The sequence below is a fragment of the Gekko japonicus genome, unplaced genomic scaffold (assembly GCF_001447785.1).
Source record: "Gekko japonicus isolate JY-2015 unplaced genomic scaffold, Gekko_japonicus_V1.1 scaffold1431, whole genome shotgun sequence".
Taxonomy (NCBI): domain Eukaryota; kingdom Metazoa; phylum Chordata; class Lepidosauria; order Squamata; family Gekkonidae; genus Gekko; species Gekko japonicus.
In genome coordinates, this window is record NW_015172046.1 from 199256 (window position 1) to 223121 (window position 23866).

A 23866-nucleotide genomic window follows, 5' to 3' on the forward strand; every position below is an offset into this window, starting at 1 on the left:
CTTGTTGTGCGGTGCCGTGCTGTCTTGAGCAGGCTCGCCCATCAGGATTCCATCTTCGTTGCCAGTGAAATATACTGGGTTTGACATGCGTTAGTGATCAGCTCATGCTTTATTGTGAAAACAGCTCAAACTAAAGACAAACTAGCAGGACCAGAGCCCTGCTTAAATTTGCACCCACCCCACACCCCACACACACCCACTACCTGTGATAGGTTATTTACACAGGCACTCCTGGTCGATAGGTTTGTCCCAGGATCCTAGCAGTCTATTGTCCTGTGACTCCAATCTGGGTCTGATGAGGTTAGGCTAGTACACAACAGGAGGTAATTTGCCTGCTCAGACACCTGAGAGCTTCTCACGTCCTGGAGTGATCTGGGCAAGGGTAGCGTGGCCATGTCCCCCCTGGCCGCTGGTGGGGGATGGGGGTGTAGGGCTGACACATTCAGGCTGGGAAACTCCTGGAGATTTGGGGGTGGAGCCTGGGGAGGAGAGGGACCTCAGTGGGGTACGATGTCACAGAGTCCACCCTCCATAACATCCATTTTCTCCAGGGGGGACTGATCTCTGTAGTCTGGAGGTGACCTGTAATTCTGGGAGATCTTTTTTTGCCAACATTTCAAAGTTAGTGGACTGTTGTTCCCGGTGAGAAATTTACAAATAGCTGCTCTATGAGAATTTACATTTTGGGGTAAGTTGTACTTCCATTTTTTAATAGCAGGATTTTGACTCTTGCGGCAGTGTTTTTCTAATGAATTGTATCCTTTGTAGTTCTAGATGATTAGAAATAGACTTTCTGGAGGACATCCTTGAAGCTTACAACTTTTGAAGAAGACAACATGAAATGGGCTTTACCAGATGCTCATCAGTCGAATTTTGCTTTGACGATATTTCAATATTGTTGGTCTGGTTCACATGTCTCTATCCTAAATTGCTTTGCTTTCCATGTTTTTGTTAACAAGCACATCTTCCACATTGCTGTGTATATTTGTAGTTGAGTGACTGTTTGGCACAATTAGAATTTGTTATAAGTTCATGGTATGCATGATTCATATTGTTTGATTATATATGACTGTTTGTGATTAGATATAAGGAATTTGCTGTTTTCTGACAAGTGAATCCAATATAAAGTTTTTGATAATTTCTGTTTATTGTAGTGCATTCACAGTGTTTTTTCTGTAATCAATCCACCTGGAGGCTGGCATCCCTAGCAAGGGGGAAATTTCCCAATTTATTTAATGAATTTAAAATATTTAAATATTGTTTTTATCCTGCTTTACAGGACTCCCCTGCTTATTCTTTGTGGGTCTTCAACTTGATATTTCTTCTTATCAATATACTTTTATTTAGCTTCACTCCCATATGATCTGTGGGTTATGGGCAACTGCTTGGCCAGTCTGTGAGACAAGGTGAACCACTGGTCTTCTCCAGCAGGTCACCTCTTGAGAACATTTTCTTGCCAGGCAATCTGATCCAAGAGGCAATGGAAGTAAAAGTTTTTGGATTTACGAGTGTTTCCACATTCACTACGTATCAACTATCTGTAGACTCAGTTTTGCCCCACAGATACTTGAAAAGGCAAAGCCTGACAAACTAATGTGTGATTTATCATGCACTCAGTATCCAGGTTATCAACCCTAATTGAGCTTACATGTATACTGTCCTAACTGGTTTATGGATCAGAAAGAGGATTGTAGCTAGGTTGTGCTAAAAGTTTCTGGTCTGTGTATTAAAGAGCATTATCTACTTGACAAGAGTTGTTCGCCCTACTTTTCTTGTTTCCCTCACTCTGTAAAATGTGGTTTCAGGTTATTTTACGCATCAGCAGGGAGGGGCTTTGGCTCAATGGTAGAGCATCTCCTTGGCATGCAGAAGGTCCCAGGTTCAATCCCCAGCATCTCCAGTTAAAAGATCTGGCTACAAGTGCTGTGAAAGACCTCTGCGTGAGTCCTTAGAGAGCTGCTGCCAGTCTGAGTAGACAATACTGACTTTGATGGACCAAGGGTCTGATTCAGTATATGTCAGTTTCATGTGTTCCTGTTACTCAAAAATGTCATTCTTCACAGTGACGGAGGTATAGAGCATTTAGAATACTTGACAGCTGTTGACATGGAAGGAGAAATGTTTTCATAACCATGACAACATCTTCACGGCACATCAGTAATTTGGCAACATTCTTTTTTCTAATGAAAGGCCAATTTTGGCTTTATTTAATCCATTCAATGAAACCTGTAAAATCTGTGAGAATATGTTTGCTGTCAACAAAACAAAGCTGTTATTTTTTTTTAAAATCCCAGTAAATTGATTTTGACTGTGTTAGAGAGAGAAGAAAAGAGATTGGATTTATACCCCGCCCTTCATTTGGTGTTTTAGAGTGATGAGTCACTTTCAACCTGAGCTACCTCACTGGGTTGTTGTAAGGATAAAAGAAGGGGGGGGAGACGTTGCGAGTCACTTTGAGTCCCTGGTATAAAAATAAACATGTACACTTGTACACGAAAGCTCATACCTTGAATAAAACTTTCGTAAAGGTGCCATTAGACTCTAAATTTGTTCTACAAGCCCTTCTACAACACTCTGTTTGTGGCCTTCCACTGGTAGTGAATCTGACCATAGAGTACTTGTAATTAACTCAATAATAATTAATTATAATCATCAGTTATCCTAATGAACTCAGTTCGTGCAGGAGGGTGGAGGTGGGGCTTGTCATTCGTTTACTAACCAGGATTCCCGTTTCCACTACATCCAAAAGTTGACGCGCCTCTTCTGGAAGCTCTCCACTTCCGGGGGGAGAAGAAAAGTGGTAGGCCACCACCCCCGAAAGCCTAACCGGCCAATCGGAAGGGGAGGGCTCGCATGACGTAACAGAAGAGCCACAACACTCTCTCTTCCCGCACGGGGCGCGAAGTTCTCCGGGCGTTCTAGACTGGAATGTTGGGGACCGAGGGGCTCTGAAGTCCCCGCCCGCGGAGCGGAAGCCCCGTCCCCTGGATCTCCGCCCTCCCTCCCTCCCTCCCTCCGCCCGGGTGATGGACGCGGAGCCGCAGCCGGACAGCCTGGACGGGTGGGTGGCGGTCAAGGAGGACGCCTTCGGCCAGCCCGAGGGGGCGCCCCACAAGCTGCGCTTCCTCGTCGCGTGGAACGCCGTGGAGGGCAAGTTCGCCGTCCCCTGCCACAACCGCACCCTGCAAGAGCAAGAGGCCGCCGGGCCGGGAGCCGACGACGGGCCGCGGAAGAGCTGGGCCGGCCTGTACTCCTCGCAGGCCCTGCTGGGCGTCCACCGGCAGCTGGTGGCCCTGAACGGGCGGCTGGAGCCGTCCTTCCCGCCGCTGCCCCCGGCGCTGAGCGGCCCGGGCGGCGGCCTCTGGGCCCTGCTCTTCCCCCACTGCCCGGTGCTGGAGGAGGCCGAGCTCGAGGGGCTCTGCCGGCGGCTGGAGGCCTACTTGGGCTGGGCGCTGGACCTGTGCGGCCGCAAGGCGCTGCTCGACTCGCTTTTCGCCCAGGATCAGGACGAGGAGGACGAGTACTTCGAGAACCTGCAGGAGTTCCGGAGGAAAGCGCTCAAGGCCCAGCTGACAGCCGCCAAGGAGGCCTTGCGGAGGGTACAGAGCAGCGGCCGGGCGTTGGGGAGGGGGAGGGGGAAGGGGCGGTGTGGGGGTGGCATTGGCCACAAAGCACACTCGGTTGTTGCAACTTTGGTTTTAGTGCGTGCTTATCCCGCCCTTCCTCCCCGGGAGCAATGCGCATGAGCCTCCCTTCTTCCATGTTTCTTACCCTCACAACAGTCCTGAGAGATGGCGTTTGCTAAGAGAATGACAGACCCCAGAGCACCCAGTATAACTTGGTAGCAAGATGGGTCTACCTGGTTCTAAGCCAGAAGGCTCCACCTCGCACCCCGCTGCTGGGAAATGCCCAACTGTGGCCAAATGCTCTTCCGGGCTGTGCAGTCTCTTTTTCTGGCCTCTGCTTCTTGACATTTTGGCTAGTAGCATAATAAGCAGATAGTAATCAGGGGCAGCTTTCCATGCCTGCAGTTGGGAGTGGTATGCATCTGTTGAATTTCTGCCTGCAAAGTAACTGTGGGAGAAACTGGGGGCTTCCCAACAGTTTCCAGCCTGGTTTATGATAAAAGTGGGGAGGAGTTGCATGTTAGCTCTGTGGATGTGGAGTTTTTCCTTCCCTCCCAAGCCTCTCTTCGTGCTGCACAGGAGCAGAGTCCAGCCAAAAGTGCTGTGCCAAGAGCAGGCCTGTGTTGGAGAAAGCAGAGAATCCTTCCAGTTGACCAACCAAGGCCTCATTCTACCATGTCTGAGGGTGCTGTAGGAAGCTGCAAAAGTGCCCATGACAGAGCCAGAGGTCCAACTTTTATTTATTTGGTGCATTTGTATCTTACCTGCTCTCCAAGCAGTTTAGGGAAAAGTACATGGCTTGCTCCATCTCCATTTTTATCTTCACAACAACCCTGTGAGGTAGGTTAGGCCAAGAGGGTGACCAGCTGGAGATCACCTAGTAAGTTTTGTGGCAGGTGGAGATTTGAATATGGGTCACCCTGGTTCTAGTCCAGCACTCTGGACAGACAATGCCAAGGCTGTTAGTATCCTTTTTCCTGAGGGTGTGAAAGGTTGAAATTATGTCTCCCATCTTTTTTAGTAACTTTTTTTATGAAACCAAATATGACTGGCAAAAAAATTGGTTAAAACTTTTCCTTTGCCAACTTGTCTTTACTCCATAAGACATTAAACTGTTGAATGTCACATGGGCTGGAAAATGCGCGCGGGGGGGAGTGTGGCTGTTTGTCCCGGAGCAAAGTAATGTGCGGCAGCCAGATCACATGTCCCGTCGAGGTCCCGTGGTTAGGCCGTTAGATGCCGATCACACAGCTATCCTGCAGCGCGGCAAAGACGCGGCGCGGCACAATCACACCAGCAATCGCTAGGCACCGCTTCTGTGGCAAACAGGATTTTTTTTCACACCGAAGTCTGCACATGCGCATGATCATTTGTGCGCATCCTGTGGAGACTTACCAAAAATATATGGTGTGCGACGGGACATGGATGGGCGCCGGATGCCACGGGATTTAAGTGGAAACGCGATCAGATGCCTACCCTTGCCCTGCGTTTTCCGGAAACTAGTACATGGTATGTAGTAGTTTTTTACTCCGCATCTTCGGCGAGAAGCCACGGGTTAGCCACGGGTGTACCACGCTTCCCAGATGTTGCAGTGTGATCGCGCACCGAAAATCCGCCTATCATCCGTGTCCTTAGTGTGGCAACATCTCTGTGTGAACGGAACCTTAGTAATTTACTGTAATGTTTTTGGCCTTGTTGAGAAGACGTTTGACCATGGAAAGCACAATACATGTTCTTTAAGTAAACAAATAAATGCTATCAAAATGTAAATGTGCAAATGACCCACAGGCATAGCTGAGGCTGGGCTATAAGAATGTAAGAAGAGCTCTGCTGGATCATACCTGTGGACCATCTAGGCCATTTTCATGAAGTGGCCAATCCCTTGCCCTGGAGAGCCAACAAAAGCCATGGCCTTCCCTGATGTTGCTTCCCAGGACTGGTCTTCAGAAGTTGACTGCCTTTGAATATGGAGGTTTGCTTTAACCCCCATAGCTGTGTGTGTTAAAGTGGCGTCAAGTCATAGCCAACTTACAGTGACCCTGTAGCATTTTCAAGGTGTGACAAACTGACCTCCAAAAGCAGGGTGCTTAGTGCATCAAATTCAGAGAGGTGGGAGATTAAAGGGTCAGTGCCTCACTGTGAAGCACAGGTTGACTGACAAGCTGCTGCAGGTGCACCCCCCCCTTCTCTCTGACTGGCCAGTGCCAGCTGAGGAGAGTCTGAAGAACAGCTGAGCGCTGAGGAAAAGGGGCTTTTTCCTCTTGCTTCATCTCTGCCCTGTCAGAAGCCAGACAGGAGGAGTTAGTGTGTCTGTCAGAGGGAAACAGACAAGTTCACTTGTGAAGTGAAGGGACACAACTCCTTGCCCTTACTGTGTACCATCCAATCTGAGGAACAGCTCCAAATAAGAACTTTGGTCTAAGCATCAGCCAAGCTGAAAACCGTTTATTTCACTGGGTCAAGCACTGAGGTTCAGTTTTGGCAGGAAGGATTGGTCAGCAGGTTGAAGCTGTTTGTCTAGCATCTAGCTAAACAGAAAAAGGAATATTGCTTCTAGGAAAAGGGGAATATTTTAATGAATAAATAAATATTTCCTTCTCAGTTATTCAGTCGGTCTGACTTAGAAGGGACCCCAGTTGGTGTGAAAGAGGAAGCAATCTTAGACTCCTCGGGAGTCCATGGGAAAGCTGTAAACCCAGAGGGAGGGAGAATAGGTTACAGGAAGAAAGTACTAATCTCCAGGATAGTTATCTGAATCTTTATTAAGAGACATTGTCACTGTTAAGAAATCTCGAAGACAAACAAACCTGTCACTGTTAAGAACTGATGCTGTAAGGAACTAAGCTTCAAAAATGCTTTGTTGCCTGTTCAAAATATCATTTGTAAATACAACAAAGTTCTCCTCAGTTTTCTCATCCCCTGCCTATTCCTAACCCAATGGTGCCTGTTTAATAAAACCATCATTCCCATTTGAATTTAACTTTGTGTCAAGTGACATTTACAAAAGAAATAGCAAGTGGGCTCCTGCTTAACAACAATAAATCTCTAGCCTGGGCAAAAGCCAAATATATTCTCTACCACAGGGTGGGATACTCAGAAAGTCATAAACTGTTTATTACCACACGCTACCAAGGGGCTGTTTAGACAGTGCAGGAACAGCTATTTAGCATTTTGGCGGAAAAGTCTGCCTCACAGAAAAAGAAGCAGCAGTGTCCCGTCATACAAGGCAAGAGACGTTCAGAGGTGGTTTGCCATTGCCTGCCACTGCGTAGCAACCCTGGACTTCCTTGGTGGTCTCCTATCCAAATACGAACTATGGCCAGCCCTGCTTAGCTTCTGAGATCTGACAGGATTGGGCTAGCTTGGACCTTCCCCTCCATAAACGTATCTTGTCTCCTTTTTGAAGCATTTATCTCTACACTGTTCTAAAACACATCAGTCCATTAATGTAGTAAATGAACACTGAAGCCCTGCACCACACACAAACTGCACCTCCTGATACACAAACATGGAGTTAAAATCTCTCTTCAAGCCCTGCAGAGGTGAGGCAGATAGTAACTGGAGGTAGTAAGGCCTTTTCACTGGCAGCAACTAATGCTCAAATGGCCTCCTGCTTTGGGTCATCAGCAGTGTTCCCTCTAAGCTGAGTTGGTGTGAGTTAGCTCACAGTTTTTTAGCCTTCAGGCCACACATTTTTGTCTCGGCTCAGGAAGGATGGCTCCAGAGCAAACTAATTTATGCAGCAGTCAAATTGCTCACTCACAACTTTTATGCCAGTAGCTCACAAAGTAGAATGTTTGCTCACAAGGCTAAGAGGGAACACCAGGCACCTGCTCTGTGCCTTTTAGGTGCCTTTGGGCCCCAGTGTTTATCTTTGCCCAGGCAAAATGGATTGTTTTTAATTGGTAGTTTAAGAGGGCAGCCATGTTGATGTATCCAGTAGCACCTTCGAGACCAACAAGAATTTCAGTCCTCAAACAAAGAACTGTCAAAGGGGAAATGAGATTGCTGAATCTGAGTTAATTCACAAGTTCAGAACAGTGGACTCCTCAGGGCTGAGCAGGATTCTTATCTTACTACAGATGCTAATTTTCTTCCCCTAAGCATTTCCCCTCTGCTCTAATCAAGCTGATTACAATATGCATTGTGCCTTCGCATCCTTTATAAGCATTCTTTACAACATCCTTCTGACTGGGATAGAGACTCAGATCTACATTTTTCCTCTGCTGTGTCTGATGAACGGTGCTCATACCTTGAAACTCTGAGGTGCTACTGGACTTGAATCGAACTGCTTTTATTGAGAGGTTCTATCTTTTAAAGCTGTTTTAATGGTCATTTTCTAGCTTGAGAACTGTTCTATTAATATTTGTATATTCTTTGGAGTTTATCGTATTGTTCTAACTTGTGTTCTGTTTTAGGTAGGTCTCTGGAGAGGTGGCATGTAAATTCCATAAAATAGTAAAGCAGAACAGTAGTGTAGTATCCAATTACATGTGGAGGCATCCTTGGAGAGCCAGTTTGGTGTAGTGGTTAAGTGTGTGGACTCTAATCTGGGAGAACCGGGTTTGATTCCCCACTCCACTTGCACCTGCTGATGTGACCTTGGGTCAGTCGCAAGCTCTGGCACAGCTGTCCTTGAAAAAGAGCAGTTTGTGTCAGAGTTCTCTCAGGGTGTCTGTTGTGGGGAGGGGAAGGGAAAGGAGTTTGTAAGCCGCTCTGAGACTCCAAGTGAAGGGCGGGGTATAAATCCAATCTCTTCTTCTTCTTCTTCTTCTTCTTGGTTAATGAAGAGCAATGGGCCACAGCCTCTCCTGTAATCCAGGGATCCTCAGCATGGAGCCTTACCACAGGATTGCTGTCACAGGTGGAGAGGGGCTCGGCCTAAAATGGCAGCCACAAAGGGTCACAAAACATGGGAAGATTCTAAGCCAAGCGTCCTCCCACAACAGGGCAGCTGCTTCCAAACAGGTGCTCCTTGCAGACACAAAGGTGTGAGGCCTCTTGGGCTCTTCTGGAAACATCTCCTTCAAAGGAGGTGGAGGAAAGCCAGGATTAGCTTTTTGTGTTGGGGGGGAGGGGTGCTTCTTGGTTTAATCATGTGGCCCTGCTGAAGGTGCATAGAAGTTATGTGCATGCTCAAGATGCGTTCAGTCTCTTGCTAGTCTGCCTCTTAGTAACAAGCATATCTTGGTTTTTTTGCCTTTCCATTCAAGATCCTTTAGATTTTATCCACCAGAGTCAAGAAGGAAGGGAGTGCTCAGAAATAGGTCAGTGTGATGCTCTGGATTGTCATGCTAAGGATCAGTTTATCATATCACAGTAGTATGGACAACCCGGTTTTCCTTGACAGTAAATCTGATTTCTCCAAGTCTATCACCTCTCTGCATATCACACCTAATCCAATCACACGTTCTATTGTCATTTGCCTGCTAATGTCATTTGGCATCTGAAACCACTCCACTTTCCAATATATGGGACAGATGGACTGACATTCTAGCTGTATCTGAAGAAGTGAGCAGTGACTCACAAAAGCTCATACCCTACCACACATTTTGTTAGTCTTTAAGGTGCTTCATTAAGTCAAGCTGGGCATCCAAAAAACCTTTCAGTTCTTATAGCATAGACTCTATCAATGTTCCCTCTAAGCTGTGGAGTCTTGTGAGCAAGAATTCTACTTTGTGAGCTACTGGCATTAAAGTTGTGAGCGAGCAATTTGGCTGCTGCATAAATTAGTTTGCTCTGGAGCCATCCTTCCTGAGCTAAGATAAAAATGTGTGAGCCGGAGGCTAAAAAACTATGAGCCAGCTCACACTAACTCAGCTTAGAGGGAACACTGGACTCTATCAACTTCTCTCCTCTTTCTGATAGATCAAGATGGGTAGCAGAAAAGAGTAAGAGTCCAGTAGCACCTTAAAGACTAGCATTGTTAATGAGACAGGAAACCTACGTCTCGATTCAGTCCAGGTGGATGCATTGTCTTGAGCTTCCTTATCAGTTGCAATTCAGCAGTCTGTCTTTCTAATCTCCCTCTGAAATTCCTTTGTAATATAACTGCTACTTTTAGGTCAGCAACTGAATGTCCTGGAAGGTTAAAATGTTCCCTCACTGGCTTTTGAATGTTGTGTTTTCTGATGTCAGGCTTATGTCAATTAATTCTTCGTCGAAGGAACTGGCCTGTTTGTCCAGTGTAGAGAGTGGAAGGGCATTGCTGACATGTGATGGCATAAATCACATTAGAGGATGACCAGGAGTAGGAACCTGAGATGGTATGGCTGATGTTGCTGGGTCCAGTGATGGTGTTGCTAGAATCTATATGAAAGCACAGTTGGCATCTCGGTTTGTTGCAGGCCTTGGTACCAGAGTCCATGTTACAGTTAAGTAGTTTATCATTGCGGGTGAGAAGTTGTTTTAGGTTAGCAGGCTGCCTGTAAGCAAGAAAAGTAAAGAAAAGCAACTTTTCTGTCACAGAAAACAGGAAGTTGGGGTCACATTTGAGTGCTGAAAGGGCTGGTTATGCTGGGGATCAGAGGACCTTCATGGACAGAAGCTGTGTGGGACAAGGGCTGTGTAGGAAGGAGTAGAAAAGCTGGCTGGATCCAACCCTGGATCTCTCCTTTGTTTCGTGGGATGCGGAAGGCCTTGTGAGGCTCATCTAAATGAATATAAACTTTGACACTCTTGTTAACTGTCTTCCCTCAGCCCAAGATCTCATGTTCATTTTCTTTTTCATCACTATTTATTAGCAGCTTTTTGTCAGGCTCCTTAGTCAGGTCACACCACACAGGGCTTCATAAGAAGATTACTGTTTATTAGTGGTTCCAGTGCAAAAAAACACGTGTACAGATTGTGTCAGGAATGGCCGTCAGTACTAGGGCCTCTGACTTATAGTGAAACCAAACATTCCCCCTGTAAGCATAAGCTAATGGATATAGTTCGCACACACGGCAAAGCAAGCAGGCATAGCAGAGAAGCTGTTAACTTTCCCAGCCATGTAAGCTGCAGCTGAAAACATCTACAAGGTCAAGCGTAAGATAGCACACAGTAGCTGAGCAGGAGAGAGCTGAGAACGAGAAGGAGGATACCCCTCCACATTCCAGATCTATGACGGGGCTATCTGACATCCTGCCCCTCCCAACGACCCCCCCCCCAGGTTTCTCTGGAAAGTGCTGGTGGAAGCGTTTAAGAAGGCACGGGGCAGAAACATGCTCCTCTGCCACCCATTCTCGGTATTGCGGGCCAAAGTCCACCCATTCAAATAGTACAGTTTGTTGTGCTTCGGCTTAGAGTCCAGAATATCGGCAACTTCGTAGTGCGAAGTTCTCTAGAAAGGACCTGTAGAAATTGGTGAACCCGAGGAAGGCTTGGAGTTGCCTCTGGGTTTGAGGAGGTTCCCACCCCACCACATCCCGAACCTTGGCCGGATCCATCTCCAGACCCCTGGATGAAATGTGGTATCCAAGAAAGTCTATCTCAGTACAGTGAAAATATCATTTTGACAACTTGGCAAACAGTTTGTGCTTGTGCAACGTGCGCAGGACCTCTCTCATCAACTTGATGTGAGAAGGTTTATCGGGGGAGTAAACCAATGTATCATCAAGGTAAACAATAACCCCTTTAAACAGGTGCTTGTGTAACACTTCATTGATAAGGTTCATGAAGACCTCAGGGGCCCCTTGGAGTCCGAACGGCATTACTCGATACTCAAACTGCCCCAGCAGAGTGTTAAACGCCATCTTATAATCCCCTTCTTTTATGCGGACCCGGAAATAAGCGTCCTGGAGGTCGAGCTTTGAAAAGATTTTCCCCTTAGTGTCAGCTATGCTGCCATAAAAGTTGGGGAGGTTGGTCTGTGTCTGGTTAATTGCTATTGCTTTCCTTTCAGGTTAATTGCTATTGCATTCCTTTCTGTGCTTTTTCTGCTGTGAGCCAAAACGCAACCTTGTAGTCACTCTGGCTGTCGCCCCTCCAAAGGGTTCCAACAGAAGGTCTGTCCCGTCCGTCCCTGCATCCCGCGGGGCAGACTCCGCAACCTTGGTCTCAGCATTCGTCTCCTCGAGAGGAAGCTGGGTCCCCTCCTTGGTCGGAGTCAGGATAGTGGTCTCCTCTCCTTCGCTCATCTCGGCTTGAGAGATGCGGGTTGAGTGATAAAGGGATTCCTGACACTTTGTCAGGCTCCTTAGTCAGGTCACACCACATAGGGCTTCATAAGAAGATAACTGTTTATTAGTGGTTCCAGTACAAAAGAACACGTGTACAGATTGTATCAGGAATGGCCGTCAGTACTAGGGCCTCTGACTTATAGTGAAATCAAACATTCCCCCTGTAAGCATAAGCCAATGGATATAGTTCGCGCGCGTGGCAAAGCAAGCGGGCATAGCAGAGAAGCTGTTAACTTTCTCAGCTGTGTAAGCTGCAGCTGAAAACATCTACAAGGTCAAGCATAACATAGCACACAGTAGCTGAGCAGAAGAGAGCTGAGAACGAGAAGGAGGATACCCCTCCACATTCCAGATCTATGACAGGGCTATCTGACACTTTTGTGGAGAATAGTAATAACCATAACAGTAGTAACACATAAAGGCCCAAGTACGATGTGGGTAAAGAACATCAATAAAACAAATTCACAGTCCAGTGCCACCTTATTTTTCTAAATTTGTTCTACTGCTTCAGACCATGGCTGACTACCTGGATCTATTTTCATGAATAAAACAATAAGGAAGGAAGAATAATAATAACAGTTACTAGTGGTGTTCCAAAATAGGCATACTTAGATTAGTAAAGGTAAAGGTTCCCTCGCATGAAAGCCAGTCAAATCCGACTCTAGGGTTGCGGTGCTCATCTCCGTTTCAAAGCTGAAGAGCCAGCGCTGTCCGAAGATGTTTCCGTGGTCATGTGGCCGGCATGACTAAACACCAAGGCGCACGGAACGCTGTTACCTTTCCACCGAAGTGGTACCTATTTATCTACTTGCAATTTCTTGCTTTCGAACTGCTAGGTTGGCAGGAGCTGGAACTAGAGATGGGAGCTCATTCCGTCATGCAGCAGACTCGGGTCTCGAACTGTTGAACTACTGACCCTTCCACAGCCTGCAGTTCAGCGTCTTAACCACTTGAGCCACCGCTGTTATCATGTAGTCAAAGCCACAGTTTGACTACATGATAATAATCCAGGGTGGAGCTGCCTATTGGGGGCCTTTTGTGAATTTGCTGCTTGGGTTTTCTAATAATTTTTTTTTTAAGGGTAGCAGTCTATTGGTAAGATTAGTTGTGTATGATGGATTGTTGGTGATTTCGAGCTGGGTGGAGATTTTTGTCCAAGATCAAGAGATCCCAGATCTTGAGGTACTGTTTTTTAATCAATGGTATTTTTCTCATTTTCCTAAAAGCTACAATTAGGAATATAGCATCAGCTTCTCTTGTTTATTTCCAAAGGCTACAACCCCATTACTCATTTCAGAACTTTCTTTTCTGTCTTAGGTCCTACATCGGCACAAAGATGCTGACACCTTGGTAGCCTTAATGGAGGTTTATGAGGAGGAAGATGAAGCATATTGGGAGCTGGTTACCGTGGCGACCAAATTCTATCAATATTTGTTGCAGCCATTCAGAGACATGCGAGAACTGGCAACGTTATACAAATTGGAGATCCTAGTAGGTTTGGCTTTCTGACTTCTCACAATCCCGTTTAAAAACAATTAGGAATGGGCATGAACCACATTTTTGTATTCGGTTTGTGGTTTGTGGCTGAACCATGAATCGATATGTTGGTTTGTGAACTGAACCAGTTCGTATCGGTTCATGATTTCTGCTTGCTGCCGCTCCAAGCAGTTTAACATCTGCTTTCTGTTCTCCTCCAAGCCATTTAACCCCCTGTTTTCTGCTTCCTGCCAGGCCATTTCTGCTCCCCTCCAAGCCATTTAACCCCCTGCTTTCTGCTCCGTGCTTGGAGCCATTTAAACCCCTGCTAACTGCTCTTATTGAACCACCACAAACTGCCTTAAAATGCGTGTTTGGGCTGAGATGTAAAAGAGATCTCTTTGCAGAAATCCTTACAAGCGGATAGGCTGGGCCCGAAAAGGAGAGAAGCCTTGCAGGTGGAGGCAGAGGAGTGGACCATGCAGGTGGAAGAAGCCATGTGCTCCATCCAAGACATCACTGTCAGCTACTTCAAGGAAACGGTGATGGCACTGGCGGGTAAGTTGCAGTGGAGGACAGGAAGGCCACAGGTGGCCTTCTTGTGGAGCCACAGACTTCAGGCATTGCCGTGGGTGGCCGAGTGGGAATTGGACGTATCCTTTAGGACAGTGATGGCGAACCTTTTAGAGACCAAGTGCCCAAACTGCAACCCAAAACCCACTTATGTATCGCAAAGTGCCAACACGGCAATTTAACCTGAATACTGAGGTTTTAGTTTAGAAAAAACAACTCATACATTAACGTCTTTTGTCTTAAAAGAAAAACACAATAACAGAGCTTTCAATGATACAAACACTATCTGTTTTTGCTTTTTTTGCTATACTCATTTCAAGACTTGGAGTCTACAAAAACACACAATTAAAAAAAAAATGAAGCACCCAATACAAATCTATCCCTATACCAAAAATATAGCTAACAACAAAGAAACGGATATTCCCTGAATCAACAGCTCTTGGCCTGCTCTGAGAAAGGCATCTGAGTGCATTTCCTACCTTTGATTCACCTTTGCTCTACATGCGTTGGACCTACTTCTTGGGGAATTTGCATAAATAAGATGAAGTGGAGGTGGAACGCACATTTCCCATACACAGGAGGCGTGCAGACCTTGATCATCCATACAAGCTCTCATTTTCTCATTAGCAGGAGCCCAGGTTGGTTCCTATGGACAGCAGCCAATACAAAGTTCCCCCTGACAACCCCAGATCACTGCTACTCACAAGGAATATTCCTTATCTTCCAACCCTAAAAGAGGGCATTTTCATCTGTGTTTTAAGAGCTCGAAAGAGGAGAGCCACCTCCACACCATGCACCATTACGGAGAAAGCCCTGGCCCTATTCTCATAAGAACATAAGATCAGGCCAGTGTCAGCTATGCTGCCATGGGGGTTGGGGAGCTCGGTCTGTGTCTGGTTAATTGCTACTGCATTCCTTTCTGTGCTTTTTCTGCTTTGCGCCAAAATGCTTATCTATACAGATGTGCAGGAGGGAGTTGTATTGTCTGGGTTTCTCCTAGGTGCCGTGGGAGAGTGTTGGTTCTCAGCTTTAGCTACCTAATGGTCTCCAAGCTTTATCCCGTGCGAGGGAGGGTGCCTAATTGGCCAGTGCCATGAGGGTGTGTGTGTGCATACGAATACACTATATCCTATTATGCCCATGGGGCCGCAGCCATTCTTAACAGTGCTTATGGTACTGCGTCTATAGCTCTGCAATAAAAGTATTACCGTTCCTGAATGTGTGTACTTCGTTGTTGGCTGTGGGTTCTGACAGCCAGTGGCCCATCCAGTCCAACACTCTGTCACACAGTGGCCAAAACCCAGGGGCCACCAGGAGGTCCACCAGCGGGGCCAGGACTCCAGAAGCCCTCCCACTGTTTCTCCCCCAAACACCAAGAAGACAAAACATCACATAAGAACATCAGAGGAGCCATGTTGGATCAGGCCAGTGGCCCATTCAGTCCAATACTCTGTGCCACACAGTGGCCAAAACCCAGAGGCCACCAGCAGGGCCAGGACTCCAGAAGCCCTCCCACTGCACCAAGAAGACATCAGAGAAGCCCGCAGAACATCAGAGAAGCCTGCAGTAAGGAGGGCAACAACACAGAAAAGCCTGTAGGTGTCCTGTCATTCCAGTGTCCCACAGCACAGATTCTATTGCTAGGGATCATCATTCCACTCTGGGGACTGTCATTCCAGTAGCAGATGTGTTCTGAGGGTGGAATGACAGGCCCCAGAGTGGAATGACAGCCCCTGGGGGTAGCAGATGTTTTGGGAGTGGATTGCCAGGCCCCAGAATGGAATGACAGCTTCTGGGAGTAGTGTCAGTGCTCTGCACCTAGAATCACAAACTATAGAGTGGAATAAATACTTTACATTTAGTTAATATTTCTGGAAGGTGTGTTACTATCGCCAAATCAGTTCCACCGCAGTAATTATCCTGCCTGTCAGCTTCTCAGTTTCTGTACACATTCATGAGGTTGATATGAGGCACCTCCTCTGTTGTCAATTATAAATCTTACTCTAGTCTTCTTCCAGTTCCAGTGTCCAGTTCCGCTGCCTTCTTGACCTCAAGGTTCACATTATGTGTCACACTCTGCCTGAGTTCCTTGCACACTTTTGCCCACTCTGTTGACCACTGACTGCTCTGCCTTCTGCAACGGTCTTCCTGTGTCTGCACCCACCACACTGTGTCAAGAATTACAAAGGTGCTGCAGGCTGAAAAAGGTTGGAGAACCCTCAGTTAGAGTATGGGTTGGGATTTTTCAAAGAGACTATGGAAGGGATGTAAGAGAACTGAAGAGATGACATGGAGGACAATTACTGAGGTGGAGCTGAGTTGTAATAGCTAAACACCTTAAAGAAATGTTAATAAAAATGTAAAAAGTTTAATTCCACGCTACATTTTGCAATTCCAGTTGCAGAGCATTGAGTATTCCACCAGGGGCTATCATTCCACTGTGAGGCCTGTCATTCCAGTCCCAGAGTAATGTATTTGAGACCAGAGAGCTTAATGGAAAATCCATTCCACATTTGCTTTGCAACTCTTCTTGAGCTGTAATGTATTTCAATGGAGCCTATGCAAGTCAGTTGGCATTCCTAGATCTCATTATTTCCAATGAGCCTTCAAGACTCTCCCAGTGTTTCCAATGGGCAATCCTGTCCTTCCTTTTAGTTCATTCTTTTTGTCTGTGGAGGAACCCCACTTGAGTAGCTTGGAGCATCTGCCATACATGCAGATCTGCCCTCAGAGAGACCTTTTACCTAAATAAGTCTTGGTCTTAAAGGTGCCACTGGACTCTTTCCATTGCTACCTGGGGAGGGTGTGTGTGAAACACGCAGATCTGCCCTCAGAGAGACCTTTTACCTAAATAAGCCTTGGAGCGAATTCCCACAGGCTGCTGCTTTGCGCTCCCTCTTCCCTTTGCCCCAAGCGTGTCAATTTCACACCATGTGCTGCGCGGCCGCATTTTGCCCCGCAGCTTCGCCCGATTTTCCCAGTGTCTACTCAATCCTGTTTTTTGAGGATTGAGTAGACGTGGGGGGAATCGGGCGAAAATGTTCAGGGTTAAAGAGCGGTAGTAGAGGATCTGCTGTGCATGCAGAAGTCCCCAGGTTCAACCCCAGCTAAAAGGATTGAGTAGCAGGTGATGTGAAAGGGACTCTACTGGATACACCCTGGAGAGCCACTGCCAATCAGAGGAGACCAATGGTCTGATTTGATAGAAAGCTGTTTGATGGCCCTGGTCACACGGGAGGCTTTGATCCGTGAGAGGGACAGATCGGGGGCGCATTAAGCAGGAGTGATCACACTGCAACATCTGGGAAGCGGTGCGCACCCATCCCCGATCCGTCTCTTCTGGCCAAAGATGTGGATCAAAAAACCCCCTACAAAACACTACTACTTACCAGAAAATCCGCAGCAGGGGCGGCCGTGGGATCGCCAGCGCGCCTGTCTCCGGCAGCATGGGAGGCCCCCGGCCAAACTGTGCAGGCGCACACATGCGCAGTGGGATCGCCTCGCTCACCCATCATGCCGGGGAGCAACTGCGCGGTGGCTCGGGGGATCTGTCTGATCCTGCCGCTGCGCTTCTTTTTTGATGTGGCTCAAAAAAGCCGCACTTCAGCCGCACCTTTTCCCCCAGTGTGACCGGGGCCAATGTGTCCATATTTGTGAGAGTTTTTTTTCTCTTTGCTTTGTGAATGCTAACCAAATACCACTCAGCTTTTAATAGGTTCCTGTCTTGACAAGGCTCAGGAGTGCTCTTTAACACAGAATTTATTCCTCCCCCCCCCTTTTTGCTTCCTTCTGATTGGGCAGCAATGAAGAAACAGATGGAGCAAGACCGCCAGCGGTTTGGCCAAGCCGCCTGGGCATCAGCTTCTCCGAGACTAGAAAACCTCAAGTACCTTTTAGCCAAAGAGACCCTTCAGCACATGAGAGCGAGAGAACTGTGCCTCAACCACAAGAGAGCTGACATCCGGAAGCAAGTAAGAGCTCAGCAAATTGCCACCACGTCTGCCCCCCCCTCCCTTTTGCCTTTGCTCTCGCTGTGAATTGATATCCAAATCCCTGCAGTCAAAAAAGAATGCTGTTACAAGGAGTGAGAAAGGTGTTAAATCCTGAGGCTTCCTTGGTTGGGGGTACGCAAGCCCAAATGCTGTGTTGGATTGGAACATAACTGCAGAGAGGCCTGTTGTGTTCAGCTGATTGGCTCGTATGACACTGTTCTGCCAGGAGAGAAAAAAGACGTTTCTCCATCAGAAAAGGAAGAAAGCCGTTCTCCCTCAAAGGAAAACTTAGGAAAGGAAAGTCATAGGATCCAACCCAATATGATTTGCTCTCCAAGAATCAAGCGGTAAAATAAAGTTGGGGGTTTTTTAGGTGTTATCTCTTTTTTTTAACCGGCAGTACAGCAGTAGCAGAACAGAATGCAGAAACTAGAAAGGTCTTGGTATAGACCAGGCAAAATCACTCATTTAGCAGAGAGTGAGTGACACTGAAAGACAATTGGATATTCTCAGTTCTCCTGGCTATTTCTCTCCATTAAATATCAGATAAATAGTCACTCCTGCAGCCTATTTATATTTTCTTGAATCCAATAACTCAAGAAGGGCATTCACGTTAGCCAGAAGCATGTCCTTGCCGTCTGCACTATTGGAAGGGAGGTTTAAAGGGACCATTTACTCACTGAGGTTCTGCTCCTGCCCCCTCCATGAAATAGACTCTCTAGAACACATATTTTTCAACTGTGTATACCATAGGGTGATCCATATGGAGACTATTAGTCCGCTGTTCGAAAGGTTTCCTGGCAGATCAAATAAAATTAAACTTGATTATCTCCTATCTGACAGGAACCATCAGACAACAAGACAGGTGGCTAGATTTTGTGCCCAGGTTTACAAGGAATGTAAAATGCATGGCAGTTAGGTTTTCTAATCTTTTATCTAAATTATACACAAATTTTATGGCTCATCTCTATGTTATAGTCACAGATTTGTAAATTTAAGTATGCCACTGTTGGTTTTATCTCTCATTTCTTATTCAAATGTTTTTTTATGTAAAATGATTGAGTGTGCTGGTTGTTGACTGTAACAATAAATTTGATTGAACTAGAAAGGTCCCAGGTTCAAGCCCGACAGCTGTTAGGATCAAAAGAATTTCTTTTGGACATGCAGATTTGAGGTTGTGAGGAGATGAGGTTCCATTGGTTTGGGGCAGCCTTGGCGGTGGGTGGGGCTTTGTCTAACCACAGCAGCCTCGCTTCCTGTTAAACCTCCATCTTTCCTCTTAGACTTATAGCAGGGATGACCTTGGTCTGTATTCCAAGTCAGCCACAACGCTTACTGGATAACCCTGGGCCAGTCATTATTTCTTAGCCTAACCTACCTCAAAGGGTTGATGAGAGGATAAAATACCCCGAGGACTTCTAAGAGGAATGGTGGGATAAAAAGGTAGTAAAACTTGAGCTTGTCCTGACCTGGACAGTCCAGGCTAACCTGACCCTGTCAGATCTCAGAAGCTAAGTAGAATCAGCCCCAGCTAGTCTTTGGATGGGAAACCCCCATGGAATACCAAGGCTGCGACATGGAGGCAGGCAAGGGCAAAACCGCCTCTGGATGTCTTGTGCCTCAAAAACCCCACAAGGGGGTGCCATAAGTCCACTGTGACTTGGCAGCAACTCCCCCCCCCAGCTCAACAGGCCAGAATTGGCCTTTTCCACATAGCATTTGTGATCTTAATGGTTTTCCCTTCCATGTTTTTGCAAACGTACAGATGGAGGCCTTTGAAGATCAAGAAAATGACCTGGCTCGACTAGAACAGCTGGAAATAGAATATTACGAAACCCAGCTGGAGCTGTACGAAGTAGAGTTTGAGATCCTGAAGAATGAAGAAATGCTGCTTGTCACACAGTTGGAAACGTTGAGGCGACGGATGAAAGGTAAGGCGGAGGGCCAGTTTCCACAGTCTCGTGGCGGTGGTGGCAACGCTGCAGACAACTGCCAAGGACTGGGAATGTGTTTTCCTCTGCAAAACTGGGAATGTGTTTTGCCCCTGTGGGTGGGCTTCCTTTCACAGGTGGGGCTGCCACCTTCTGGCATAGCTGGGAATTTGCAAACAAAATGCAATGAGAGACAGAGAGCTGCATTTGTGTCTGTGGTGCAGGACACACAAGGATTGCTGGGTAGGCTCCAATGCAGAGTCCAAAGGCACCGGACCCAGTCAGGTGAGTGGTGGGTGCCATTCAACAGAGGGCTGGCTGCTTGAAGCTACTTTTGGGGGGGTTGAAGCCCATCTTGCTATGCCCAGCCAGCTTAGGCCTGAAACAGACGTCCTGCCATCAGCTGCCTCTTTATAGCCCTCGTGCAGATTCCCACAGTAAAGTGCTTCTTCAGTCAACAAGTAATTAACTTGTGGGATTTACTGGCAGTAGACATATTGACGGCCGGGAGCATAGAAGGCTCGGAAGAGGGGGCTGAGCAGATTCATCACTGGCTACTAATGGGAACCTCCATGTTCAGTGACAGTCAGCCTCTGAACACAAGTGCAAGGATGCATAAGAACATAAGAACATAAGAGTTCTGAACACAAGTGCAAGCATGGAACAGCAGGGGTTTGTGTGCCTGTTTGTTGGCCGTTCAAGGGCAACTTTTTCACCCATTTCATGGAACCAGGTGTTGGGTGAGATGGATCAGTGGTCTGATCCAGCAGGGATCCTTGTTCAAGTACTTGTCCCAAAGTCACACTGCGAGCTTCATAGCTGTGTGATAATTTGTATGTGGACCTCCCCAGTCTTAGTCTAATGCTCTAGCCATTAGTTCTATTGTATTGAGGGAACAATGGAATAACATTTGTAGGATTGTGCTTATGGAGACTCCCTAGTTCCTTTTGCTTGAGAGTGAAAGAATGGGCAAAATTTTTCCCCCATACCTTTGTTACAATTTCACAAGGCCTGGAGCTTGGATTATTGTATGGCAGGCCAATCCTAGCTGGCCATATATTAATTCAGAAGCATCCAATGCGAGCTAATTCTTGATTATGGAAAAGCGCAGAATCGTGAATTGAGCCAAAATTTTTCTGGGACATATGTTGTAACCAATCAGCAAACATTTGGAAAATCTTTTCTTTCCTGGTCTCCTTTCAATTATATGAAAATTTATAGTTGTGTAGACCAGTGCTGGGTCTACAAATGTGCCTGAAGCTGCCCAAATTGTGAACTTTTTGTGAGTATTTGTGTGTGTGTGTGTGTGTGTGTGCTTGTGAGCCTGGAAATTATGGTAACTTCTGGTGACCCCTAGTGGAGCTAGGCCTAGGACATTTCAGAGAGGTTGCTTGATAACCTGCCTCTGCATCCCGGCCCTGGTATTCCTTGGAGGTCATCCTTCCAAGTCCTTGCCAGGGTCAGTCGTGCTTCGCATCCGAGATCTGATGAGATTGGGCTTGCCTGGGCTCTCCAGGTCAGGGCTCCAAACTGTGAATTTGAGCCACTTCAGAGCCCACACCATCTATAGGTAGTCCCCCTGCAGAGAACAAAACAGATGACAGCAAACAGAAGTATACGCCTGACCGGGTCCCAATCCAAAGAAAAGCACTGCTGCTGCTGGTGCCAGATATATAGCACATGGTTCATCTGTGTCTTTGTAGGCCTGCGTCTCCAGCGTCACCCTTTTCCTTCTTTTTTTGCTCTTACACACTTGTTTGGTTTGCATGTCTGGCCTTGTAGGTGTCAACCCCCACCCTCCCAGCATTTCCACACAAGATACAACTCTAGACTCCTTTGAGAACAGGGTGCTTCTGCTGTATCAGAGCTAAATCATGATACCCAGAGCAGGCTGACTGGAAGAAGGCAAGTTGTACTGTAGTCAGGCAGAGAGACTGTAGGCACCCTCCTCTGGGGCGTCAGTATTTTCAGCTCACAGAAGCCTTGTCAGCCTCCTTACCAGCTTGCTGAGAACTGTGGTGGTGGCTGTAAAGGAGTTTTTAAATTTTTCTCTGCCTTTCTCCCTGCTGAATGTAACCTTCTTAGAAATTCAGGATGAAGTGATTTATTATGATACATGTGAAAACCCTGATGAGCTGCAAGCCTCTGAACAAGCCCTGGAAGAAACGCACGTGCCTTCCTCCGAAATGGCGCAACTGCGGCAGAAGACCAAGCAGCTGGAGACAAAACGTGGGGTTATCTGTTCAAGGAGAGCCTATCTCAGGAACAAAAAGGTAATACGGTCTACAATATTTAGGTGTGTTCTGGGTGCAGAATCTGGAGAGAGAGACTTGTTTTTTTCTGGTTGTTTTTTTTTTTAATATGCCAGGCTTCTAGTCTGTGAGGCCATGTAGGTGGTCGATAACTGGGTTGCACTTACCTGTAGCTGTTGTTCATCAAGTGGTCTTCTGTGCAGGCACACAGAATCCTCTGGAATGATCATAAAAAGCTGCCTTATCCCAAGTCAAACAATTGGCCCATCTAGCTATCTACTCCGGCTGGCGGTGCCTGCAGGCAGTTCTTTCCCAGTGCCTGCTGCCTGAGAGCCTCTTAACTGGAGACCCCAGTGGTCTGATCCTGGGATCTTCTGTGGGCAAAGCATGAACTCTGGCCCTGGCCAGTTTCCGTCCCTTTTGCATGGGAGTTCCTTGCCATGGACCTACAAGTTGGTATGGAAAGGATTCTTTGAAAGTAAAATATTGGAGAATGTTTCCCATAAACATGTTTGTTTCTAATGAATTAAAAGGGTCATAGCATCAAAATTGCAGGAGGTCATAGCCCCTCTGTATAATACCTTGGTCAGGCCGTGCCTGGAGTACTGTGTGCAGTTCTGGAGGCCTCCCTTCAAAAAGGATGTGAACAAAATCAAGAGGGTGCAGAAGAGAGTGATAAGGATGATCAGAGCCCTACGAGGAAAGGCTAAGGGCCTTGGGAATGTTTAGTTTGGAGAAGAGGAGATTGAGGGGGGGACATGATTGCTCTCTTTAAATATTTGAAAGGCTGTCATTTGGAGGAGGGCAAGGAGCTGTTCCAGTTGGCCGCAGAAGATAGGACCCGAAGCAACGGGTTTAAATTACATGCAGAAAGGTATCGGCTGGATATTAGGAAAAACTTTTTCATGGTCAGAGTGGTTCAAAGGTGGAATCAGCTGCCTAAGGAAGTGGTTAGCTCCCGCTCACTGGCAGCTTTCAAGAAGAGGCTGGACGAATGTTTGTCAGAGCTGCTTTAGGCTGGTCCTGCATTGGGCAGGGGGTTGGACTAGATGGTCTGTATGGCCCCTTCCAACTCTGTGATTCTACGATTCATGTCTTTTCCCCTTCTCCAAACCCGAATGACAACCTTTTTTCTAAAAAAAAGACAATGCTCCAGGAATGGAGGCCATGCTCTAAAGGCAACTGACCAGGATTGCTTTTTATTTCCGTCAGGACCAGTGTGAAGAAAGCCACCATCTGAGGCTCCAGCAGGCACAAGAGAGTGCTCGGCATTTCCAGCAGCATCACAGCATCCAGATTGTGCGTACTGAGAAGGGGCCAGGGAGACAATTTTTTGTTTGGGGATATAACTTATTTGTTTAAAGTATTGATCATTTGCCTTTCTGCAATGCCCAAGGCAGCTTACAAAATATAAATATACGTGACACATTTTAATGTGTGTATACAGACATGGGCATTATACAGGCCAGGGCAGAGTATACACCTGGATTCCAGGTGAGCACCGGGAAGAGATGTGTTTGAGAATATTGGCTCTTTTTCCCTTTTGGCTGCAAAGCAATGGGGGGGGGGGTGATTAAGATTCCATTGAGTGGTGGCATGATTCTTGTTTCCTGCATAGCTGTTGGGCTTTCTCTCTGCACAGAGCAAAACCAGAAATAAGTGTAAGCTGAAGTCTTTTTGGACCCTAGAAACTAACACTTGAATTCTACGATGAGTGGGGTGAAGCTGATGCTATGGTAAACGTGCTCATCTTTAAGGTGCCGCTGAAAGCTAAGAAGGCTGCCCCACAGTAGCAGTGCCCAGTTGAACGGGAAGTACCTCTGCGACATAAGGCATTCATCATCTCCAGCCCCCCCC

At 46.8% G+C, this 23866-nt stretch overlaps 1 protein-coding gene across 1 annotated transcript in view; it reads left to right on the top strand.

The window, feature by feature from the left end:
* The first annotated feature begins 2872 nt into the window (after window positions 1-2872).
* Window positions 2873-23866, top strand: part of WHAMM (WAS protein homolog associated with actin, golgi membranes and microtubules) — a 25180-nt gene continuing 4186 nt past the window's right edge. Inside the window, exons 1-7 of the mRNA XM_015420722.1 lie at window positions 2873-3599; window positions 13103-13276; window positions 13669-13819; window positions 17636-17805; window positions 19592-19757; window positions 21843-22030; window positions 23222-23308. Coding sequence (XP_015276208.1) covers window positions 3027-3599; window positions 13103-13276; window positions 13669-13819; window positions 17636-17805; window positions 19592-19757; window positions 21843-22030; window positions 23222-23308 — 1509 coding nt within the window. The 5' untranslated portion in view covers window positions 2873-3026. The remainder of the gene's footprint in view (window positions 3600-13102; window positions 13277-13668; window positions 13820-17635; window positions 17806-19591; window positions 19758-21842; window positions 22031-23221; window positions 23309-23866) is intronic.